This window comes from Chamaea fasciata, unplaced genomic scaffold (assembly GCF_029207755.1).
Source record: "Chamaea fasciata isolate MVZ Bird 193981 ecotype frontalis unplaced genomic scaffold, bChaFas1.0.hap1 SCAF_2, whole genome shotgun sequence".
NCBI classification, from domain to species: Eukaryota; Metazoa; Chordata; class Aves; order Passeriformes; family Sylviidae; genus Chamaea; species Chamaea fasciata.
Genome location: NW_027094087.1, coordinates 116,549,911 through 116,574,485, shown reverse-complemented (window position 1 = coordinate 116,574,485; position 24,575 = coordinate 116,549,911). Strand labels below are relative to the sequence as shown.

General features: G+C 53.3%; 1 protein-coding gene across 3 annotated transcripts in view; it reads right to left on the bottom strand.

Moving 5' to 3' along the window:
- NUP98 (nucleoporin 98 and 96 precursor) overlaps positions 1–24,575 on the bottom strand; it is a 36,385-nt gene that overhangs the window by 10,896 nt on the left and 914 nt on the right. The window contains exons 1-21 of one of the 3 annotated variants that reach the window (XM_066177248.1): positions 24,010–24,251; positions 21,899–22,001; positions 20,864–20,965; positions 20,138–20,317; positions 19,311–19,450; positions 17,721–17,828; positions 16,961–17,144; positions 15,926–16,089; positions 15,080–15,217; positions 14,418–14,505; positions 12,086–12,178; positions 11,582–11,722; positions 10,519–10,652; positions 9,430–9,617; positions 8,483–8,599; positions 7,133–7,437; positions 6,001–6,114; positions 5,169–5,307; positions 4,757–4,934; positions 3,673–3,837; positions 815–988 (exon numbers count right to left, since the gene is read on the bottom strand). In XM_066177248.1, the coding sequence (XP_066033345.1) occupies positions 815–988; positions 3,673–3,837; positions 4,757–4,934; positions 5,169–5,307; positions 6,001–6,114; positions 7,133–7,437; positions 8,483–8,599; positions 9,430–9,617; positions 10,519–10,652; positions 11,582–11,722; positions 12,086–12,178; positions 14,418–14,505; positions 15,080–15,217; positions 15,926–16,089; positions 16,961–17,144; positions 17,721–17,828; positions 19,311–19,450; positions 20,138–20,317; positions 20,864–20,965; positions 21,899–21,971 (2,925 nt within the window). In that variant the 5' untranslated portion in view covers positions 21,972–22,001; positions 24,010–24,251. Of the gene's footprint in view, positions 1–814; positions 989–3,672; positions 3,838–4,756; positions 4,935–5,168; positions 5,308–6,000; positions 6,115–7,132; positions 7,438–8,482; positions 8,600–9,429; positions 9,618–10,518; positions 10,653–11,581; positions 11,723–12,085; positions 12,179–14,417; positions 14,506–15,079; positions 15,218–15,925; positions 16,090–16,960; positions 17,145–17,720; positions 17,829–19,310; positions 19,451–20,137; positions 20,318–20,863; positions 20,966–21,898; positions 22,002–24,009; positions 24,252–24,575 lie in introns of those variants that run through there. The other 2 variants (XM_066177247.1, XM_066177249.1) reach the window with 2 other exon arrangements.

The window sequence follows — 24,575 nt, the reverse complement described above, 5'->3', positions numbered from 1 at the left end:
CAAGGAACAGGGGAGGCACAGCTCAGGCTTGCTGCCTGATGGATGAGGTTTTACAACTACTTGTTCAATCAGTGCACAGGACTTGTTGGGGTGACGCCCCACAATAATTCTGATTTCTTCGATCTTAGCTCTGTCTGCTGTTTGGCAGCTTAAGGAATAACTTCTGGTCAATTTTTTATTACAGGTGGAAGCCCAAAATGTTCAAGGTTCTGTCCTTCCACAAAAATTACAAAGGCCTGGAGGGACAGGACACAGGGAATGGCTTCCCAGTGCCAGAGGGCAGGGCTGGATGGGAACTTGGGCAGGAATTATTCCCTGGCAGGGTGGGTTCCCTGGAAGCTGTGGCTGCCCCTGGATCCCTGGCAGTGCCCAAGGCCAGGCTGGACACTGGGCACAGTGGGAGGTGTCCTTGTCCATGGCAGGGGTGGCACTGGATCACCTTTATGGCTTTTCCCAACCCAAATCTTTCGTGGTACTGTGAAATAAAAGCATCAACACCAAGCCCCAAATCAAGACCAGTGACCCCAAAACGTTTTTCTCTGCCAAGGCAGACGGGGCCCAAGGCAGCTGCTGTGGTATGGGTTCAGTTCATCCCAGCGCCCACACAGCTCTGAGCTCTGCCCCTCAGGCGTTCCACGTCAGCACTGAGCCTTCCCCGTGCGAGCCTTTCCCCAGCACAGAGATGCGGTGGGTGAGCTCAGTGCCACTCCCTGGGCTGCACTGATCATTACAAGCTGGTGTGTGAACACCCCCGGGGAGGGAAATGCATCCTTGGGAAGCCCCCTCCAGGAGAGGGGAGGGGCAGGACACTGACCTGCAGCACGTAGGGGTTGATGCCCTGGGTGGAGGCGATGTGTGTGGACGCTGGCACTGCCTCCTGCTCCTCGGCCAGGTCCTGTGCCAGGGGCTCCTGGGCTGGCTCCTGGGTGATGTCTGCCATGTCACTGTCCAGCTCCACCACCCTGCCCAGCTGCTCCAGCTCCGGGGGCTGCGGAGACAGAGGCCAGGTCACGCCACAGAGCACAGCTCAGCCAGGACAGCCACAGCACTCCTGGCGCTGCCAAGGCTCCACACCAGGGGCAGGGATGGACACGCAGAACCTACAGGGTGTGCCATGCCAGGGAAGGAGCAGTCCCAGAGCAGCGGTGCCCTCCTGGAGTTTTCCCACTTCTGCCATTCAGTTTAGGAAATTGTTCTTCAGCTTTCCAGTTCTCACGTGCCCAGCGAAGGGAGAGCTCTGCGTGCCCTGCCTCCCTCCCCTCCTCCCCGACCCATCCCATGTGGTACAAACTCCAACCACAGAGTCTACGTTCCACAAAGAGCTGCATTTTACACGGCACTGTGAGGGCAGCGAGGCCCTGGCACGGGGTGCCCAGAGCAGCTGTGGCTGCCCCTGGATCCCTGGCAGTGCCCAAGGCCAGGCTGGACACTGGGGACAGTGGGAGGTGTCCCTGCCATGGCAGGAGTGGCACTGGGTGGGATTTAAGGTCCTTCCAACCCAAACCTTTCCATGCTTCCATGGCTAACTGCTCACACAGGCTGTACTTTTGCCCAGCTCACTCTGCAAGACCTGAGCTCCCTTTACTGGTTTGGTTCCAGTTTAACCATCCCATGACTCAGCTTTGTGTCCTGTGAAATCCTCACGCTTCCAGCTTCCCACAAAAAACACAGCACAGACCACAGAAGTGATGCAAAAGCAGGAGTGAGGAAACCTAGGCAGGGAGGGTCCTGGGAATCCTGCTCAGGAATTAAGGAACACATTCACAGGGCTGTGCTTAGCTCTGTAGAACCAGCCAGGATGGGGGGAAGGTTCCCAGCTGAGGTAAAATCACCCAGGGGTTCTGAAAGGACAGAACTGAGTAGCAGACACAGAATCTGAGCCTGGCCCTGCACGTGGAACAGATTTACAAGTCAAAATATGGCTACAAACACACAAGTTTCACTGCTCCCTTCATTGGGCTTTAATGCAGCAGGCTCCCTTGCAACATTAATAAATTCATCAATATTTAACTTAGGGAAGACACAACACAAACCAAGTCTACATACTAAATGCTTCTTACAGCCCAAATAACAGTATTACCAGATGTGTTCTACACCAAGAGTCTGGAAAGCTTGAAGCAATGCTATGATGTTTCTTAGGGTTTTAGGAAACTAACTGATGTTTTTCCTAATTTCAGAAATTAAAACCTAAGTTAATGTTATGCAAGTCAGAAGGGTTAATGAACCTGGAGAGGGTTTTGCTAAGTACACGGGATTGTGCAAGGATGTTTGAAGGTATCAGAGGTATTTCCAGCACTCCTGAGTGTTTAAAACCTCAGCTCTGGTCCCCCCAGACTGGACATGAAGCAGGGAGGGGAGCTGGAGTGATGCTGTTGGGCAGCCACGTGTGCAGCTCAAAATGCAAATAATTAAGGATCTACTCGAGCAGAGGCATGAATGAGTGGGTGTTAATTAGCTGAGGAGCCCCCGGCAGCAGCATGCTGTGCCCAGGGAGCAGATGGTGCTTCTGAGGGCCCCTCTCACCTGCTCTGCCACACAAACGGTCAGCAGAGACTCACACTGCATTCCAGGGAAAAGTTCTGTGTTAGAAACGGAACTACTGTGGCTGGAAAAGCCTCTGAGCCCACCAAGCCCAGCTGCTCCCCAGCACTGCCAGGGCCACACTGACTGTGTCCCAAGTGCCACATCCACAGGGCTGTGCAATCCCTCCAGGGAGGTAACCTCACCGCTGCCTTGGGGCCACCTGTGCCAGGGCTGGACAGCCCTTTTCAGGAAGAAATTTTCCCAATATCCAACCTTAACCTTCCCTGGCACAACTTGAAGTCATTTCCTGCTCCACCCTCCTGGCAGGGACTTGTGCAGAGCCACCAGGTCCCCCCTGAGCCTCCTTTTCTCCAGGCTCAGCCCCTTGCCCAGCTCCCTCAGCCCCTCCTGGGGCTCCAGCCCCTTCCCCAGCTCCCTTCCCTGCCCTGGACACGCTCCAGCCCCTCCAGGGCTCTCCTGCGGGAGCCACAACTGGACACAGCCCTGGAGGTGTCACACAGTGCCCAGCACAGGGGACAATCCCTGCCCAGGGGCCATCACCCTCTTGTCCACCTGGGCTCCTGGTACTCCCAGTGAACTGGATCAAACATTCCTGTGTAAGACGGGCCCAGCCCTGAGGATGTTTTGCAAAGGTTTAAAGCAGTCACATCCAACACAAATATGTTTACAAAGCTAGCATATAGCCAGCCTTACAAAAAGTATCGTTTTAATAAAAATAGAGCACATTCTTAAAATAGGAAGCAGACAGTCTTGCACACTAATGGTGGTAAAGGCAACTGAGTGCACAGCATCACTGTCCAGGCAGGCAGCACACGGCGGTGGCATTACGGGCGTGCATTTAATAGTCACAAAAACAAGGGTTCTTCCAGGAGAGGAGCAAATCTGCCAAACTCAGACTAGAATTCAAACAAGAAACAAGGGTTGAAAGCCTCCCCGCCCCTTCCTTAGGCTGAAATGCCAAGTGTCTCACAGGAAAACAACACGCAGCCACTCGGGCAGAGTTCAGAAGAGTTTCTGTAAGGCTTCACTCTCCAGATTGCACGTTACTCCAACCACCCCCTGCCCAGGCACCAGCTATTCTCCAAATTCCACGTCATCAACCCCCTTTAGTCACTGTTCTCCTTCTACCTGGGCCGGGGGCGCTGGTTTGCCGTTCAGGGCCATCTGCTGGGGCAGCAGGTGCCCTGCGGGGGGCACAGGTGTGGTCTTTAACTTCTTGGTGTCCACTTTTGAAGGATGATCTTCCTCGTCCTCATCTGAATCTTGCAAGCCATACTTGGAGAAGTGTGCCACCTAGGTTAAGGAGAAGGACGAGGATGTCACAGCTTGGAAGTGAAATTTCTGGAAGGCCTGAACCCTGGGCAGGTGTAACTGTGCCCTATACAGGTGTCCTAACACACAACTCTTGGCACACCTGCGACAAATTCAGCCTCTCTGCAGATCCAAACCATCTGCTCTAGGCACGTCTGGGGCCACAGGTTTCACCACAGAACTGCAGATTGGTTTGGACTGGGAGGGACTTTACAGCTCATTCAGTCCATGGGCAGGGGCACCTTCCACGGTGCCCAGGTTGCTCCAAGCCCCATCCAACCCGACCGTGAACACTCCCAGGAATGAGGAGCTGCTTTGGTGAGGACAGTTCTCACCAGAGCTGAGGGCTTGAGACAGCTGTCCCAAGTTAGCAAATACTTGAACGACAAATCCTCAGAGCCTGCAGCCCCAGGGTGCTGGAACTCTGGAAACTTAGATATGGGGTTTTAGTATAGAGTAATATATGGAGCAAGATGGAGGACTTTGGGCATTGTCCAAGTCCTTCACCTTCTTCACGGGTGTCTTCTGCCACCCAAGACAATGGGTTTGGGTGGTGTGGTTTCCTGTAACTGGTTAATAAAGTCCACATTGCAGACTTAGCTATTAAAGTTATTAGAATTAGTTATTGGGTTTAAAGTAACAATAATTTGGGTGGCATTTCACAATTGGACGGATTGTCCTTGAAAAGCCCTGGTAGAGACAGAGAGCTGCTCCATTTTACCTCTGTTTTCAAACTAGAGCTTTGTTTTCCTAGCTAGAGCTGAGGACTCGTGAGGCCGTGCTATAGACAATTAATAACCACCGAGTCCGAACACAAAACCACGACTCCCGTGTGTTAATCCCAGCTCTAACGCAAAGAAGGAAGGAAGATAACGCCTCAGGCCAGGGCAGGGGGGCTCACCTTGAAGACCCAGGAGCCGGTCTCGGGGCGGTACTCCTTGAAGCGGGCGCCCTGCTTGCGGGACACGGCCTCCAGCCGGCCCTCGTAGTTCATCTCCGCCAGGCGCTCGGGGCTCTTGATCAGGCACCGCGATGTCTTGTCCGTGGGCCACACCCCGTCCAGAGTGACCTCAGCCCGCCTGCAGGGACACAGAGGGCTCAGGGACAAGGGCCTGAGCGACCTGGGCACTGCAGCAGGGCACAGCCCTGCCCAGGGAAACTCCTGTCGGCTGCTAAACCCAGTTTGGGGATCAGAAACGTGCAAGTACCTCACTAACTGTAAACTGAAAACTGAATGCACCGTTTGTATTTGTGTCTTGGCTGCAGCCTGCAGATTGTCAGGATTTTAAGAATCATCCTTATCTAACACTTACCTATTTAACCCTTCCCCAATGGGAGGTTTCTTTTCATCGTCGGGGTAAACAATAACTTCTTTTCTCCGGATATGTACGATCTCATCCAGGTTTAAGTTCGTTAGATTTACTTCTCCTTCAAAGTAAATTGATCCATAACCTGGCAAAACAACCCGAAAGGTCACAAGTAAATTGTCTGTGGAAAGTCATGTGTCAGAGAGCCCATGTTCCTGCTGTGCTCCTCCTGTCCCCACCCAGCCCTGTCCTGTCTCCTGAGCAAAGTGACATCTCCTTGCCCCCGAGGAAACTCTGGAGGAGCATTATCAACTTTGACACCGATATCAAAAGGCTGGGAGAGCTGGGGGTGCTCACCGGGAGAGGAGAAGCTCCAGGGAGAGCTCAGAGCCCCTGGCAGGGCCTGAAGGGGCTCCAGGAGAGCTGCAGAGGGACTGGGGACAAGGCCTGCAGGGACAGGACACAGGGAATGGCTTCCCAGGGCCAGAGGGTGGGGTCAGAGAGGATATTAGGACTGAATTGTTCCCTGGCAGGGTGAGGAGGCCCCAGAGCAGCTGTGGCTGCCCCTGGATCCCTGGAAATGTCCAGTGCCAGGCTGGGTAGGGTTTGCAGCACCCTGGGATGGGTGGAAGGTGACCCTGCCCATGGAACAAGATGAGCTTTAATGCTCCTCCCAAACCAAACCAGTCTGTGATACTGGGGTTTACTGTATCCCAAAATCTGACACAACTTTGCTGCAAACTGCCCCCAGAGCAGGGGCCCTGGTTACAGTCAGACTGCGGGTTTGGAGGCAGGGTCCCTGGATGAGGGGGAAGGCCAGGAGGGCCGGGGGGCTCACCCCTGCGGCCGATGGTGAAGTCTGTGACCACACATTCCTTCCTGTCGTTGGTCAGCCGGGCCAGCTCCTCCAGGGATGGGATGGTGTAGTAGCCAGCTCGAGTCAGAACAATCCCTGCAACACAACATTCCCTGAGACCAGGGCTGGCAGCAAGGGATCAACATTCCCACACTGTCAACCCATTCCTTTTGCCAGCCGCAACAGCTGGAAGCCTCAGAGGGACTGAGACCTGGGGCACCCAAAGCCAACAGACACCAGAACGCCCTCAATCCACACGTGCCTCCAGAGCACACTGAAGCAACTGCTCTGGCAGGCTCTGCCAGCCCAGGCGCCAGCCAGAGAGCAGCAGGCGTGCAAATAGGAAGAGAAGAAGGTGTGCAGGGAAAAGAAAAATTGCAAATGCATTGACACTTGAAGGAAACACTCTCCCAGCTTTAGCAGCCTGGGGCCTCAGGCACTGCTGATCAAGCTGCAGCTTCTTCTACATTTAACGGGCTCCAATCTTTCTTCTTTTATTAATTTCTCTAATCATCTTCCTATTTCTCATAAGCATTTCGCACCTAGAGAATGTCTAGAGACATTTCTTTTGCACACGTCACCTGCCAGTTTCATTACACGCCACGTAAGTATTAGCTGGAAGGATTAACAAACCTTTCCACTTTACCTCCTCAAGTTTAAAAAACTCCAACACACATGATATAAAACTGGGGGATAAAATTTAAATGCTCATTGACTCAGCAGGTAAAATTTCTGCACTAGGTAAGGAAAGCAAGATTTGCATCCTGGTGGAAGGAGGAGGGAAGAAAGCAAAAGCTGAGGGTGTGTTGTGGTTTTGGTTTGAATTTTTTGACTAACGCACCATTTGTATGTGGTGGTTTTACATTTGTGAATTTTGTTTATTAACTGGAAGACAGGATTTTGGGAGAAAAAGGCGTAACAGGTTCAATTGAAAAGGAAAACCAGATACGTTAATAAAATCTATACTAAGGAAAGAGGAAAAAGAAAAATGAGACATTTAAATGCTTTTTCCCCTACTCTAAATTGTTTTTACTTTACACAGAAGATGATGATTTTCAGTCAGGGTGCCAAAGAGCAGAGAACAGTGCAGGAAACGCTGCCGCAGCAGCCTCACCTGCAGGGTGCAGCTGGTGCCCGGGCTCGGCCTCCTTGTCCCACTCCTCCTGCAGGGAGTCCTCCTGGAAGGAGGCGTCCTCGCTGCTGCCCTCCAGGCCGTTGCGCAGCGCCGCGCGCATGTTCAGCGCCACGATGGTGTCGTCCACGCCGCCCTGCGCCTTGTGCCCGCCGCCCTCCAGGGTCTGGGGAATGGGCTTGGCGATGGGATTGGTGTAAAACCGCGTCACCTCGTGGGCCTCCTCCTCCTCCTCCCGCTCCCCGTCCTGCCTGTGGTTCTCCTCAGGAGGCACCGACAGGAAGAACCTGGGCACAGCAAAGAAAACGTGAATCATTTAGTTCCGAGGGACTCACACCGAAGGTTCCTGTGCAGGGCCAGGAGCTGGGCTTGGATGACCCCTCTGGGTCCCGTCCTGCTCACAAGACTCTGTGATTCCATGATTAAAATTCTGCTCTTTTCACACAAAGAGCCAACAGGACTACACAAACTGCAGTGTCAGTAATGATCTCCCTTCCCTCTGCTCCTGCTGGACCACCTCTGCCACCAAGGCTCCCACTACAGCAAGGACAGTGGTGAGACTGGCACAGTCCCCACGATGCTGGGGACTAAGGCACATGCCCTGGGCACAGCTGAGTGGAACAGGGAGCTCAGGCTGGAGAGAAGCCTCAAGAAGGGGGGTAACAGCAACGCCACAGCTCCAAACCCTCTGCCCACAGGGCCAGGGTGACCTCACTCCCACAGCAGCTCTTGTTTTAGTAGGTTTCAATAAAATCCATATGGTGAGATAGGCAGGAGGCTTTTTCCAGACTCTGATTAAAAGAAAACCAAGGCAAAAATCAGAGTTCAATTGAAATACGGCCACAGGTTTTTATAGAGGAGGGTGGAATTCTGGCTCTTGGGGGGAAGATGTAGCCTTAGAGGTTCCTCATTGTAATCTGTACGAAATACATATCTAGAAAACAGAAATACGAGACATGAGGATCGGTGAAGCTCCTATGCAATTCCCACATCACTGAGGACTGGTCAGGAGAGGTTCCTCTTCCCTAAGAGTCAGGTTTAGCACTTCCCCCAAGGGATATCCTGGTTTCTTGCTACACAGAAGGAAGAGACTCATCCAGAACCCACATCCCTTCCCTCTGACCGGATTTTGGGTGGGGTGACCTGGCAGTGCCCACACAGGAAGGACACATGGTCAGTCCAGGAGGAAATGCATCTCCCAGCAGGTGAACTGCTTTCAATGAACAGGGAAGTGGCATCCCTGAAAAGAAGTGGCTGCTGTGGAGCAGTAATTCAGGGACAGGCAGAACCAGTTTGCATTTCTGAGGACAAAGCCAGCAGGGTGACTCTCACCTGTCCCCGTTCTCGGGGTACTCTGACGGCGACGCCAGGTCCTCGTTCTCTCGGCTCACGGGAGAGAACAGGTTGCTGCTGCTCAGGTTCTTCAGAACCAGCTTCTTGATGCTCTTCCTGAAAACACAACACACCAAGGAAGGGAAATTTGGATCTATCCACTGCATAAACTTATATTTCACACTTCATTCAGATGCTCCAGGAACCGGCTCTAAGACCTCACCCCACACCCAGGATATAGCAAGTCTCCCATAAGAGATCTTTAAATATTTGGGGAAATTCCATTCAAGGCTCTGATTTACACAGAGGTGTAAAAAGCACAAGCCAGTGAAAGGCTCAAAGCCCGAGTTCAGCAAGTGTTCTCTGTTTCCAAATCAGCTTTTCTAGAAGCACAGAAGGTCTGGCCCACAGGTGCAGGTTCATTTTACAGCAGGGTCACTTCAGTCTTCTGCTCTTTGTTTTCACTCAACTCCAAATCTTTCAGAACCCCCTTTCTATTTGACTGCCACTGATGTACCTAAGAACTGAACCCAAAGCTTCACTCAGGCAGATCCATGATTTATTTCTCACAGAAACATCTGTGGAAGTGAAATAGAACCAGGGCTGGGATAAAACCACCAGCAATCTGTCTCCATACTAAGGGCATGAGCAAACCTGATGACACACCCAGTTCAGGAGCAGGAAGTGTGCAAGCTTTCCTTGTAAGAATTCCTGAACGACTCCATAGGAGCTTTGCTCCCATCATGGGCTGACCTCATTTTACAGCTTATTTGGCCTTAAGAGTTTAAGCTGAACCTTTTCACCTCCCCTACAGAAAACAGTTCTAGTGAAGCCTTACAGAGAACTTGTTATTGTTCCAATCTGAAGCAGGGCACAAAACCATGAGATTTATGGTAATACACAGGAGTTTACAGGAGACTCTCACACAGAGACAGAGAGAAGCTCACTTTGGCATGAAGGCTCCATTGGACAAGGAGGGCTCGTCATCATCCAGCCCATCAAAGAGCTGGGACTTGGCAGAGCCCGCAGACTGCAGGGCCTTGGGCCGCACTCGGGTGGCCGGGCGGGGGGTCAGCTTGTAGTGGGTGGGCGTTGTCAGCGCTTTCTGGGCTGCCGGGTTGGTGGGCTTCAGCCTCTGCAACACAAACAGGGACAGTGGTGACCTCAGCCACGGGCACAGAGCTCCAGGGAGCTCCAGCCCAGGGCCCTGGAAGGCAAAGGGGGTGGTACGTAAAGGGGACGCAATAATTGCACCCAGGTAAGAGGGATCCGTTCACAGCCCCAGCCATCAGCCCAGATCCAACAGCCAGGGCCCCAGCTGCCAGGCAGGACTCAGCTCCAGCCCCTGGAATCAGCCTGGATCCATCAGCTGGGGCTCCAACTGCCAGGCAGGACTCAGCTCCAGCCCCTGGAATCAGCCTGGATCCATCAGCTGGGGCTCCAGCTGCCAGGCAGGACTCAGCTCCAGCCCCTGGAATCAGCCTGGATCCATCAGCTGGGGCTCCAGCTGCCAGGCAGGACTCAGCTCCAGCCCCTGGAATCTGCCCTGGGGCAGTAGCCACTTAGAACCTCCCCTAACGCCTCAAAAGCGTGGGAAGTGTTCGTTCTATCACCTTTTGAACAAAGCAGCAGGGAAAGGTTTCTCAGAGACTCTCAGAGATGTCCTAAGCAAAGCATTACAGTTATCCCAGTCATTAACAATGATCCATCTTCCCTCCCAATCAGCAGCAGTGGGCACAGGAACCCCATAGCCACGGTTGTGATGCAGGCAGAAGCAGGAAATCATGGAGTGGTTTGGGTTGGAAAGTATCTTAAAGATCATGCACTTCTAACCCCCCAGCCATGGGTAGGGAATTTCCACTGGAATAAAATCAAGCACTTTGTGTCCTGGGGGATAAAAAGCCCCTGCACCACTGGGAGAGCACAGAGGGTGACTTACCTGGCTGCTGACTGTGCACTGAAGTGAGGACTGCACACAGGCCAGAGTAATTCCAACTGCCACCCATGAAATGAGCTCAGTGTTGACGTGCACTTACCTCTTCCTTCTTTTTCGGGTCTGACATGGGGTTTCTGAAGAGTGGGGAGTCCCCAAAGGGGGAGTAGGCCAGGCTGTTGAGGTGCTGCTGGAGGACAGCTTGCTGGGCTGCAGACGCGTTGGGGTCTGTCAGAGCTACAAAGGAGCAGCATTGCAGTGTTAGAGGTCTGGGAACAGAACCAGGGCAGGCAGAAACAGAGCAGCTCTCAGAGCACCTCCTTCCTCCATCAGTGTGTAGCCATATTCACTGAGTCCTCATAGGGGAAAAGCTGAGGGCACAGAGAGCTACAGAGCAGTGGGAAGAGCCTGGCCTGCCAGAATATTCAACTAATCCAGCTGGCTTCTGAAAGGGTGTGCAGGGAAAATACTTCATGCAGAATTGTGACATTACTGCCACCACAACCAACCAGATCAAGAGTCCCCTCTACAACGGATTTTAAATCTTGTCTCTCTGTCTTAAAGCATTTCACTTTAATTCCCAATAAAATGCTCGAAGACTTCACCCCATGAAACATTCAAGCCACCAAAAGCAGTTTAATTCTAATTCCAACAAAACCAGGGGGGATGTGGGCACTCCCAAAGAACAAAACCACTGTCAGAACAACAGCTTCCTATCACAGTCTGCAGGAAGTCAGGAGAGCTGGAGACAGCTGGGCCTTATTTTTGTCCCAGTGGCACAGCATTCCTGTTAACAAAGGCCCTCTAGGCCTCTCCTATGTGGAACTACTGAAAAAGCCAATGCTACACTTCCTTTTTGGTTTTGTTTTTTTTTTTTTTTGTGCACATCTATTCTTGGTGCCCCAAATTCAATGATGGGAAATGTTACTGATCTTGAAGACAAATCTCTAAAATAACAGCAATTACTGGACATGTAAAGCACCTTGGAATTCTTTTAAATATATACATATAACTAGCAAAAAAAGAAGGGTGATAAACATGGTCTGCACTGCAACTGAGAACAGAAGTGGCCTCAAGGAGATGTTCTGTCCTCCCAAACCCTTAGGGAGGGTGTGCCCCTGTGCTCAGGCACATGGGAACAAGGCAGCAGGTTCATGGACACTCACCTACAGCAGGCTGGGGGGCCCCGAAGCCCAGGGTGGCCGTGGATGTGTTGAATCCTGGGGCTCCAAATGCTCCTGTTCCCAGGGTTCCCCCCAGCTTTGGCTGGGTGTTTCCAAACAAGGACGTCTGTCCTGCCCCCAGAGCTGTGACAGGAGAGGTAACTGTCATTTCCCACAGGACTGGGACAAGTTTACAACACAACAAAGAATCAATTCCTTATCAAGCTGCAGGAAACACTCTCCATGGCCACGGATGCTGCAGGCACTCGAGGCTGTGATCAGAGCAGAGGCTCTAAACACAGAGGACCTCACCAGTCCCGCCCCATTTCTGCCAGGCCCCTTGGCACTGTGCTGAGAAGCTCCTCTTGGAGCTGCCCTGAGCCATCCTGGCCTGCAGCTAAAACATGCCCAGCCTTTCCCAGCTCAGCTACAGGCAATGCCCAGGCTGGACCAGCACTGCAGCCTGAGGGCTGAAGCTGCCCACAAATGAGCTGGGAAACTGCTTACCTGTTCCAAAGCCTGTTCCAAGCCCAGTGCCCAGAGTCCCAGTGGCAGGCTTATTTCCAAACAAGCTGTTCCCAGCAGTGTTGGCACCAAAACCTTCAACAACAGAACGAGCAGCTCATTAGAGGTGAATTAAAACCATTAATGCATTTAAATAAAAAAGCATCACAGGGTCGAAGAGCCCTGCCCAAGTCAAATTTCTCACTGCATCCAGCAGCGCAGGTTAAACTGACAATCAGCAAGAAGGGATTTTACTGGTAATAAACACGTTTTGGTTATAAATACAGCACTAAAGCAGCACAGAAAAATGCTGGTCTGCCTTCTTAAGCTTTTCAGTTTGTTACAAACTTCCAAGTTTCCCTGAGAGGCAGAGCTGACATGACCCTGCTGTATCTGGCAACAGAGTAAAAGGTGCTGGGGTCTTTTGAGTGCCTGGAGGGAACCAACCTCATCTCATCCTGTTTATACCATGCCCTCGGTTCTCTGACCCTCCCCACAGAGCAGGTGGCAACTCAGAGCTGCACAGCTCAAGGGCACGGCTGTAGCAGCAACAGGGCCACCCCAAATCTACCCCCAGCTCAGTCCTACCGCAGCTGCTGACCCCATCCCATGCTTGGTTAGTACACAAAGCCAGGATTAAACCGAGAAACTGCAGGTGTGCACCAACCCCTTGGAATCCAGCTCCACTCCTCCTGTGAACTGCTACACAGGGAAACCAGAAGCACACACACTGCAGAGGTTGGTCTCCACCAAACAGCACCAACACCCTGGTGGGGCTGTGGAGATCCTGAGCAGCAGAACAAGAACTCAAAAGCACCTTTCACACCCCTGGGAGGTTTGCCAGGACTGCTCACCACAGTCAAACCCTGCTTGGAAAGGACCTAAAAGATCACCCAGGCCCCCTGAGTTCTGCCCTGTCTATCCTGGCAGGCTGGCACAGCAGGCCCCACTGCCCTTAAATAACCAACATAAATCAGCACTGCAGGAAAGGGATGGCAGCATCCAACCCACTCCTACTCACTCTGACAGTTCTGATGCTCTGAAATGCAGAATTAAAACAGCAGAAGAGATTTCAGAGTCCCATGAAAGAAGCTGCCACTCCCATCAGCCATCCCTACACATTCCTGCTGCCCAGTCACACACTGACCCAACATCAGCTCTCGCATCAGAGGCCACCAGGAACACGCCACCAGTTCCTCAGCACTTTGGTCCTTCACACCAAGGACAACAACAGCCACCAGCTCAACTGGAGCTGACTCATTTCACCCTCACTGCAGGGCAGGATCTCCTGACACCAGCCCAAGCCCAGGGATCACTGATGTTACCCCAATTCTCCCAGTGCTGCTGTGCCAACAGAGGGTGCTCAGAGCCTCTGAACCAACCCCTCTGCTCCTCAAATCCCTGATTTCAGGAGTTTTCAACCACAGAATTACAGAATGGTTGGAATTGGAAGGGACCTCTGGATGTCACCATGCCCAACCCCCTGCCCAGGCAGGGCCACCTGCAGCAGTGACACAGGAACATGTCCAGGGGGCTTTGGGATGTCTCCGCACAGGGAGACTCCAGCCCCTCCCTGGGCAGCTGCTGCAGGGCTCTGCCCCTCCAGGGAAGGAAGTTCTTCCTCAGGCTGGGCTGGAATTGTTGTGTTTTAGTTCCTGGCCAGGGCTCCTTGTGCTGACACTGGCACCACTGAGAGTCTGGGACACCCTGACACCCTTGGAGAGACGGGATGGGATGTCTGGATGGACTGATGGGATGGGATGTCTGGATGGACTGATGGATCCCCCCTCAGCCTTCCCTTCCCCAGAGTGACCAGGCCCAGCTCCCACAGTCTCTCCTCCCCAGAGATGCCCCAGACCCCAGATCATCTCTGAGGCCTTCCCTGGACCCCCTCCTGCAGCTCCTGGCCTTCCTTGGACTGGGGAGCCCAGAACTGAGCAGGACACCCCAGATGAGCCTCCCTGGAGCTGAGCAGAGGGGCAGGATCCCCTCCCTGACCTGCTGGGAATGCCCTTCCCAATGCTCCCCACGATCCCAGGGGCTCTCCTGGCCATCCCAGGCTGAAAATTCTCTTAAGGGCTCACCAAAACAGTGGCACTTGACCATCTACTTCCCAAGTCAGGGAGCCCCACCAAGAGCAAAGGCACAACCCAGCACGTTTCCCTGTGGCAGGGCCAGCCTTTGCTCATCTGACAATTCCAACACTACAATACTTAGCAGGTGCTGCCTGCAGTGTGAGGCACACCCAGCACAGATTTAAATGACACAAAGCAGCCGTTTTCTCCCCATGCTGGCAGGGTTTGTAGGGGCCCCTGAACTCAGAGCAGGCTGTTACCAAAGAGGCCCCCGCCCGTGGTGGTACCGAAGGAGGGAGCGCTGGTCGTGGTGGCTCCAAATCCAGCAGGCTTGTTCCCAAACAGGGTCTGAAAGGAAAACAACAGCAGTTGGAAACCTGGCATGCTGACACCACAGGAATTGTATCGGTGTTTGGCTGCAGGCAAGGAAGCAGAACTAAAGCCAAGCACAGCAGAGACCCCAGCCCACCCTCCCATGAGTGGGGTTGTCCCAAACCATCTGCAAGACCCCCAAAAGTTGCTGTTAGGGTCAGACTCAAGGGGCTTAAGGGACTTTTCCAACCTCAGTGATCCTGCGATTTTTGCTCCACCAGAACCAAAATTACTAAGGATCAAAAACCAAGGCTGGTTTTGGTCCGTCACAACTTACAACCTGTATTTCCAACCCTGTGCTGAGGCACCCCCAGGCACTGAGAGCCTCAGTATCTCCTGCTGCTTTCATCACTCCACACATCACTTGTTAGAAAAATGACTACTACACCTGCTTATCCTCCAGCTCACAGCAAAGCACCTGACCTTTGTACCTCAGACATCTGAATTCCTAATTCCTTCATTCCTAAACTAACACAGCCTCCGTGAAGGTCAGCACCCAGAACAGGGCTCTGCTCGGATTTCTCTCTTTATCACAAAGGCACAGACATACCGAACCACCAACACCAAATCCTGTGTTGGCTTGTCCAAAAAGGCCAGTTCCCGTTCCAAATCCAGTCCCAGCATTTGTATTGGCAGCTGTCCCAAAAAGGCCTCCAGGCTGCGAGGGCTGGGTGACCCCAAAGAGACCCTACAAATAGGAACCAGGTTAAGGTAACGCTCCCAGGCTTTTTCAAGTCCAGCACTGACAACAACAGATCCAACACACAAAATCAGGCAATAAAACAATGTTACATTTGCCCTCGTGCTGGGGGAAGAGGAGGGGTGAAGAGCATTCCAGAAGCTTTAGTCCTTCTCCAAGAAATTAGCTACAAAAAGGAAATTTAAAAAACAAACAACAAAAACTTATGCTCCGGGATTTAAAGGATATTGGAATTTCCTCACTGCTTTGAGCAAGGAAGATGGAAAAGAAACATTTCACAGGGTTTTCTGGGAGAAGTCACAACAAATTCACAAAGAACACAGCACAACTGGAGTCAAAGCCTCTACTTAAACGATGAGTTACAACTACGTAGAACCTTCCTGCCACAAAAGCCCACCAATGCTGCTCGTTTGTCACCAGGATTTGAATTCCCACACAAGGTTAATCACGGAGCGGCACTATCTGTACAACAATGATCAGAAGCACTGGAGCTGCTAGAGAGAGGCTGCTTGAGGAGGTGAGTGGGTACACGATTTGTGAACAGCTGACTGTTCTCCAGCTGCCAGGAGCAAAGCTGACTGCCAGGAGGTTCCTCACTCCAGCGCAGCCCTCGGAGCTCGGCGTCCTGCTTTCACCACGCTGCAGTGGGACGTGAGGACCAGCCCAGCCCTGCAGCCCCGTTCCCAGCCCCCTTACCATGGTGTTGGTGTTGGGCTGGCCCAGGGTGCTGGTGCCCCCGAAGGAGAAGCCTGTGTTCTGCGTGGTGGTGGCCTGGCCAAAGGGTTTGTTGAACAGGCTGGTGGTCTGTGACTGCTGCCCAAAGAGCCCCCCGGTGGTGCCCGTGCCGAAGCCGGTCGTACCTGCGACACCAGCGGGAGTGAGACCAGGTCCTGCACATCCCACACTCCAGTATTCACACAGGAACAAAGGCCACAGCATGTCCTGAGCGGGAAGGGACCCACAGGAACCATCCAGTCCCACCCTGGCCCTGCCCAGAGCCCAAACAATCCCCCCTGGGCATCCCTGGCAGCGCTGTCCAAAGGCTCCTGGAGCTCTGGCAGCCTCGGGGCCGTGCCCATTCCCTGGGGAGCCTGGGCAGTGCCCGGCACCCTCTGGGGGAAGAGCCTTGCCCCACAATCCCCCCTCAAACCCTCCTGGCCCAGCTCCAGCTGCTCTCTGGGTCCCATCACTGCTCACCCAACGACCCCTTCCATTCCTACAGCCTGGAGGATTTGGATCTGTTTACAGTCGAATTCCACAAACATAAATATCCATTATTAGGAAAAAAATCTTTCCCTGGGAGGGTGGGCAGGCCCTGGCACAGGGTGCCCAGAGCAGCTGTGGCTGACCCTGGATCCCTGGCAGTGCCCAAGGCCAGCTTGGACACTGGGGCTTGGAGCAGCCTGGGACAGTGGGAGGTGTCCCTGCCCATGGAAGGGGATGGGATTTGGATGAGCTTTAAGGTGCCTCCCAACCCAAACCATTCTGGGATTCTATGATCTATTTACTCTTCACTTTGCAAAATCTAATAAAAATCCGATTGCCGTTTGAATTTTTCCAAGGGAAACTAAGAAGACAGATTCCTATGGCACGGAGCTCCACCAGCGAATGCTGGCAATACAACCAGCACAACTCTTGAGCTCACAGCATTTTCCATCACAGATTTTTAAATGGTCTAACAGAATGTTTGCATGTGCACTCACAGGAACACCAGGGCCAGGCAGTACTTACTGGTTCCAAAAGCAGTTTTATTCTGTCCATAGGAAAAGCCTGTATTGGTTGTGGAAGAGCCAAAGAGTCCTGTGGCTGTGCTGGACGTGGCAGTGGAGGAGCCAAACAAGCCAGGAGTTGCTCCTGCTCCTACAGGATTCGTGGGCCCTTTCCTGTTTGCCTGGTAGTCTTCCAAGCGGAGTTCCTAGAGGAAAACCCAGCTCACTTTACACAGGACAAGGGCAGGCCAGTGTCCTCCCCACACTCACACAGCACCCCACCTTCACCAAGGGGAAGGCTCAAGAAAAGCTGCAACACTCACATTTTTAAAAATAAGGACACCAAAAATGAGACCTGAACTTAGATCCATGTTTGGGCTTCAATTTGACTTCCCAGAGCTTTTTCAGATCCTTCTATAAACGATCTGTTTTCAACTGTGAAACAAAGCAGCCCAAATGGGAAGGCCTCAGGTTAAATCCCCGGGAACACCAGTTTATAATAAACAACTGAGCCCTGCCTGGGATCCTGCTGTTATCTCCACAGAGCAGGGCTGCTCCCAACAGGATCTCATGTCCTTCTGACAAGATGGAATTTCAGCTCCTCCAGACCTGCATTAAGCATTTAAACCCAACTGCAATTAACGTGGGGCTGCATTAATTGTTTTACTTGACAACACCCCCTGTGCATGATGCAGATATCGAAGGCTCGTTAGTGTTTTTCCATTAATGAGCACAGGCAGTGAGCGTGGCCCAGCAAGGCCCAGGGCAAGGCTGTGACTGACCTCCAGGGACTTGCTCTCGTACTCCTTCATGGCAGTGATGCACTGGTGCTTGGTGTTGATGTTGGTGCTGACGCCGGATTTCACCATGGTGTCCGTGCCCGTTGGGGGCTGCAGGGCAGGGAGGGAGTGTTAAAACCCAGACACACTTGGGGGAATACAGCCAGAATTCCCTGCAGATCCTGGGAAATCCTGCACCCAGCACACACCTGAGGCTCTGTGTGACTGCTCTGCTCGGGCAAGACCCCACCTGCAGAGCTGCCTCCAGCCCTGGGGCACAACAGCAGCAGGATGTGGAGCTCTAGGAATGAGTCCAGGGAGCTGCTGCAGGGCTGGAGCCCCTCTGGAGCCAGGCTGGGAGAGCTGGGGGTGCTCACCTGGAGAGGAGAAGCTCCAGGGAGAGCTCCGAGCCCCTGGCAGGGCCCGAAGGGGCTCCAGGAGAGCTGCAGAGGGACTGGGGACAAGGCCTGCAGGGACAGGACACAGGGAATGGCTTCCAAGGGCCAGAGGGCAGGGCTGGGTGGGATCCTGGGCAGGAATTGTTCCCTGGCAGGGTGGGGATGGAATTCCCAGAGCAGCTGTGGCTGCCCCTGCATCCCTGGCAGTGCCCAAGGCCAGGTTGCACACTGGGGACAGTGGGAGGTGTCCCTGCTGTGGCAGGGGTGGCACTGGGTGGGCTCTGAGGTCCCTCCCAGCCCAAACCTTGTGTGATTTCATGGTTTTATGATTCTGTCATTATTTGTACAGCTGAGGCCTCACCCAGGCATGTTCAATGACGATCAACAGTGGAATTTGCACCAGGAACAGTCAAAACAACTCCCAGCAATTCTGCTTTCAGTTTCACTTTAGAAGCAGTTTACCTCAGCTTCTGTTGAGGTCATCCTGGAGCCTTGCATGAATTCAAACCCTGGAGCTTTGCATGAATTTTACTATCCCCCCCCCCCTTTTTAGCAGTGCTATGAAATTACAAAACAGCAACACCGCAAGAGCCCGGGCAGCAGCACAGCTCTACTCCCAAAGGCTCAAGTGTTACAGCAGCTCAGTCCAGAAATAAGAGGGCTGAGAGCAGGAACAGGTTTTTGGGGAAGAGACCCTGTCCAGCAGCTCCCAGTGAGCCCAGTTCCCCTAGGCCTCTCTGCTGGGCCTCCCTCCAGCCCCAACTGCCACAGCACTGGGCAACAGTTACTGAATCCTGTCTTAAAGGGGACTCGTCCAGAGGGGGCAGGACACCCCTCCTCTCCTCCCAGGCCCCATTCCCACAGCCAGGCTGCCTCAGGAGAGCTCTGCTGATTCTGACCCATCCCAGGATGTCTCTCAGCTCTCTCTGCCAGCATTTGCCATGGATCGCCTTGAATTCCACAGCACTCCCTGGGAAGGCTCAGCTCTAAGAGCTGCTTTACCCCCTCAGCACAGCTCTGAACACAGCCAGCCTGAAACTCCACAGTGCTGAGAAAGGATGTTTGCACATCATTTCACAACACTTGCACGTGAACTCATTGTTTTCACCTCAGTGACCAAGACATCCCACAAACAACTGCAAAACGGAATGCCCCCCACAGTGAACAGTCTGAATTGAGAAAGAGCAGAACTTACATTAAATTTAATAGTCGTGCCAGTCGGAGCAGCAGTGAAGCTGGTGGGGCCAAAGAGAGAGCCAGATGTGCTCCCAAAGGGGTTGGAAGTGGTGTTGGTGGTGCCAAAGAGCCCCCCACTGCTGGTGCTCGTACCAAAGTCTGAATGAAGCATAAAAAAATAACAACATCAGTATTAAAACAAACCCGAAGTTTGAAACTTAAACCCAAATACTTTATTCAAATCAGAGTAATTTGGTTTGAAAATGGAAAAAACAGCCAGGAAAAATAATTTAGCAGCAAAGCTGGAAGCTGCTGGTGCTGCTAATGCAGTTCTCTGCTGCAGAAGTGTCCCTAACTCAGCACCCCAGAAACACCAGACAAACCACAGCAGCCAGTTTCCTTCTACTCCCAACAAGCAGGAAGAAAATAATCCAAGCATTTTATAACAGAGAGAATCAGTGAGGCTCCTTTTCTTTTTTCAGAATGGGCTGCAAGCAGTTGCTTTTGCCTCATGAAATTACAGAAGAGCTTGACAGCATCCCCTATCCTCTCCTGCCGCAGATAAACCCAACTGTAACTGCTCTGCCACAGGATAAAAACCCAAAATCAAACAGCACCAAAACAGGTTTCAGCACAAAAAAAAAATTCCAGCCAACCACCTTCGGCAACTTATTGTAAAATTTAGGGCTGGAATCACAGCTACAGACTCAGGAGCATGTGGGCTCCCCCCTGGCTGCTGTGGGCACAGGGATGCCACCGTATCCTCCAGGAGAAACCCCATCCTGACCCTGCCCCAGCCCCCACTGCTCTCCCACCCAACAGCACAGGGACACCGGCTTCACTCACTTCCAAAGCCAGCTGGCTTGTTCTGTGCAAAGGCATTATTCTGGGATGAGAAGAGGCTTCCACCAGTGCTGGTGGTCCCGAAGAGGCTGTTTGATGTCCCAGTGGATGTTCCAAACCCAAAGCCAGTGCTGGTGGAGGAGGTGGCTGGCTGGTTGAACGTGGTTGACCCGAACAACCCTCCTGCAGACAGAAGCAGGCTGTTAGTGCTTCACAGCCTCCTCTGCTCGGGGGCTTTGACAGTTTGTGTTCAGGGCGTGGGAGGGTGCTTGGTGCTATTTTTTTGCACATTTCTGGGCCTGGGTTTCCCTTTCCCCCCAGGTACAGGGCAGTACCTGTAGCAATGTATCTGAATAACTTAGGCCATTCCCTGTACCAGCCAAACTGTTTGTAGATAAAAGACACCTGCAGTCTTGTTTATCAGAGTTCTCAAAGATTCATTAAGGCTACGGGAACAGGTCTAAAAATAATGAGCAAGAGCCTGAAAAAGTGTCTACAAGAAATGCAAAACTCAGAAGACACAACGTGGTGATGGACACTTGGCCAATTGGGTGCCCTGAAGGATGTGTGCCTGTCTGATGGCCAAATGACTGAGCCAAGGGAGAGACTCCTGTGTGAGTGAACAGTAGTGCTAGAAACTATGGCTGGGGCTTTCTGTAAGCAGTAACTGGCCTCTGTTGGAATGACACTGGTTGGTTTATTCCAGCAGCCCATTTCCCACAGCAGTACCTGGCTTTGTCTGCGTGCTCCCGAAGAGGCTGCCCGTGTTGTTGTTGGAGCCAAAGGCCGACGTCCCGAAGGCTCCGCCGCTGCTCGTGCCAAAGCCGGCATCTGCGGGGACAGCCCGGTCACCTGGGGCTCCACACACCCCACAGCCCGGTCACCTGGGGCTCCACACACCCCACAGCCCGGTCACCTGGGGCTCCACACACCCCACAGCCCGGTCAGCTGGGGCTCCGCACACCCCACAGCCCGGTCAGCTGGGGCTCCGCACACCCCACAGCATGGTCACCTGGGGCTCCACACACCCCACAGCCCGGTCACCTGGGGCTCCACACACCCCACAGCCCGGTCAGCTGGGGCTCCGCACACCCCACAGCCCGGTCAGCTGGGGCTCCGCACACCCCACAGCATGGTCACCTGGGGCTCCACACACCCCACAGCCCGGTCAGCTGGGGCTCCGCACACCCCACAGCACACAGCCCGGTCAGCTGGGGCTCCACACACCCCACAGCACGGTCACCTGGGGCCCCACACACCCCACAGCATGGTCACCTGGGGCTCCACACACCCCACAGCATGGTCACCTGGGGCTCCACACACCCCACAGCACGGTCACCTGGGGCTCCACACACCCCACAGCATGGTCACCTGGGGCTCCACACACCCCACAGCATGGTCACCTGGGGCTCCACACACCCCACAGCACACAGCACAGTCACCTGGGGCTCCACACATGCCAGAGCACACAGCTCCTCCTCCCAGCCTTCCCAACAAACACACCACCCATCTATTCCAGCCCCAGAACATCCCACCACACCGCCTTCCCCAGGTGTTGTGTTTTTCACTCTTCCTGCAGACGTCGAATCCTGGTTGTCTGCCCAAACTAAGAGCTTGGTGAGGGTGAAGCCTCAGGCTCCTGAATGTCATCCAAGGCAGCTGCAGCACCCAGCAGCTCCCTAATTCCACCCCACCATGAGATTCTCTGAGCCGCACTCCAGGAAAAGACACCTCATTAAAAACCACCTCAGATATTTTACTCACTTTGCCCAAAAGTTGAAGTCGTCCCAAAGCCGGTGCTGCCTCCGAACGGAGTTCCAAAGGATTTGTTAAACATTTTGGGATAGATCCGGTTTTCTTCCTAGACCTGGAATGCAGAATTCAGGTTTCATTGAAAGCTCATCCTGGCACACTCAATTTCCATCTCCCTCACTGCCAAGGGCAGCAATCCCACCAGAACCCTTAGCACCAAGCCCACGACCCTGTGCAATTCCAAACCCTGCCAGAAGCCCGAGGGGGTCAAGGGCACCAACATTCCCGTGACACCACAGCTAAGGAGGCGTCACAACATCAGTGTCCCTAAAATTAGGGTGTCACCCTTAATTATGGCTGGAGTTCCAGCCCATCTCAGCCTGTGTCCTGGGCTGGGCATTTCCAGGACTGATTTTCCTGCTCCACCCTCTTTGCCAACTGCTCCAAGCAGGACAGAGGGGACAGCCCTGCACAGGGATCACAGGAGCCCACCCTCCCTGTGCTCCCCCACCTCTGCACCCCCAGCAGTTGGTGTTCCAGGGGGTTTTGCTGGGCCTCATTCCCTTTCCAGCCCCTACGGAGTATTCCCAGCACGTTCCCTGCTGCCTCTCCCTGAGCACAGCCAGGTACAGAGTCTGCTCCAGCTCTCTGAGTTTGTCAACAAATCCAGTACAGTCCCCACAACTCCTCGGGAACACTGTCAGGGAGCCCCGGGGTGTTTTCCTGCAGCTCCACCACCAAAAATTCCAGATCAGCCTAGAACATCTCGGATTAACGAAAAAAGCCAGTACTACCCCCAAAAAAGTTCACATTATCTCCAAAACAGCACTACTAGCAACAACAAAAACTAATTAGAACTAGAAAAACAAAACGCTGTATTAACCCAAAAAAGCCGTATTAGCCAAAAAAATGCTGATGTTAAAACCCCAGCATTATCCCCAAAATACCATGTTAACCAAAAACAGCGGGTGCAATGACCCAAGAAAAGCCACGTTAACCAGAAGAAAATGACAATGCTAACCAGAAAAAATACACATGACTAAAATAATGTCCTATTAACCAAAAACCCCACTAGTATTACCCCAGTCCCCTCCATACTCAGCAGGAAACGCAGGAATTCCCCCACACTCCTAGGGGCTCCCTGGCAGCAGCAGCCACACACAGCACTGCAGAACTAAGAACATCAGCAATCCAAGAATGGCCCACACCAGGAACATTCCCAAAGCCAACAATTCCAGTTCAAGCCAAAGCTGCCCTTCCAGCCCAGCTCCTTCACCCCTCTAAGGCAAGGCCAGCACAGAGGAACTGGGCACTGCCCAGCACAGCCTGCCACTGGGAAATCTCTACATCCATCTGCCCATCCTGGAAACGGAAGTGTTTGTTTCCCCAACACCAGCAGCACTTTCTGGGAATGGCCAAATCCAGACTGGGAGCAGCCACAGCCTTCCAGCATCCCTAAACAGCTGGAGACTGAATCAGCCCAGAACACCCAACCACACATTTCCCTGAGAGAAGAACTAAAAACACACTTTGTGTCACCTCCAACTATTCCAATAGACACACACCACAATTCTGGAGTGTTAAGGGTCTCCACACTTCCACAGGCAAATCCTAACAGGCTTCATTTGTTACAGGAAGAGGAATTTCAGTGAAATGATCCTGGTAAACCCCAGGAAAAGCTGCTCTGACAAACTCTCTGGGCTCCCCAGGCTGAGAGGGGCTCCTGGGAGAGTAACACTGCACCCTGAGCCCCCCTCACCTTCTCCCACAGAACCCCTGAGGCTGGAAAAGCCCTCCCAGCCCAGGCAGTCCCACCTTGTCCCCAGCCCGGAGCTCTGAGTGCCACCTCCAGGTGACACCTGCAGGGACAGGCACTCCAAAGCTCCCTGGGCAGCCCCTGCCAAGGCCTGAGCACCCTTTCCATGGGGAAATTCCTGCTGCTGGCCAAGCTGAGCCTCCTGTCAGGGATTTACAATAGTGGAAAGGTCCACCCTGTGCATGTTGTTCTCCAGGATGACCCCCCCAGCTCCCCCTCCACCAGGACCTGCTCCCAAGCACACCTCTCCAAGGCCACCAACCCTTGCCCCAGTGCAACTCCCCCTTTCAGGCCAGATAAAAATCACCTGCACTTTCCAGCTGTCTGATGTCGTGACTCTCAGCCTTATCTGCAAACTCACAAGTTCCTCATGTCCTGTGGTTCCTCCTCTCTACGTCACTGCTCTCACACTGTCCTGAGATCACTAAATGCAAAACTCTACCTAAGAAGAAATCTGAAAAATCAGTTTCTAAGAAAAAAGGAGTTATGGAAAGATTTCACCCTCCCACAGAGTGCATTTTGTTGTAGTTCACAACATCCTATCATCCCTCCTTCCCAGCACCTCCAGGGCTGTGTCCAGTTCTGTGTCCTGCAGCAGAGCCCTGGAGGAGCTGGAGCGTGTCCAGGGCAGGGAAGGGAGCTGGGGAAGGGGCTGGAGCCCCAGGAGGGGCTGAGGGAGCTGGGCAAGGGGCTGAGCCTGGAGAAAAGGAGGCTCAGGGGGGCCCTGGTGGCTCTGCACAAGTCCCTGCCAGGAGGGGACAGCCGGGGGGGTCGGGCTCTGCTCCCAGGGAACAGGGACAGCAGGAGAGGGAACGGCCTCAGGCTGGCCCAGGGGAGGCTCAGCTTGGCCAGCAGCAGGAATTTCCCCATGGA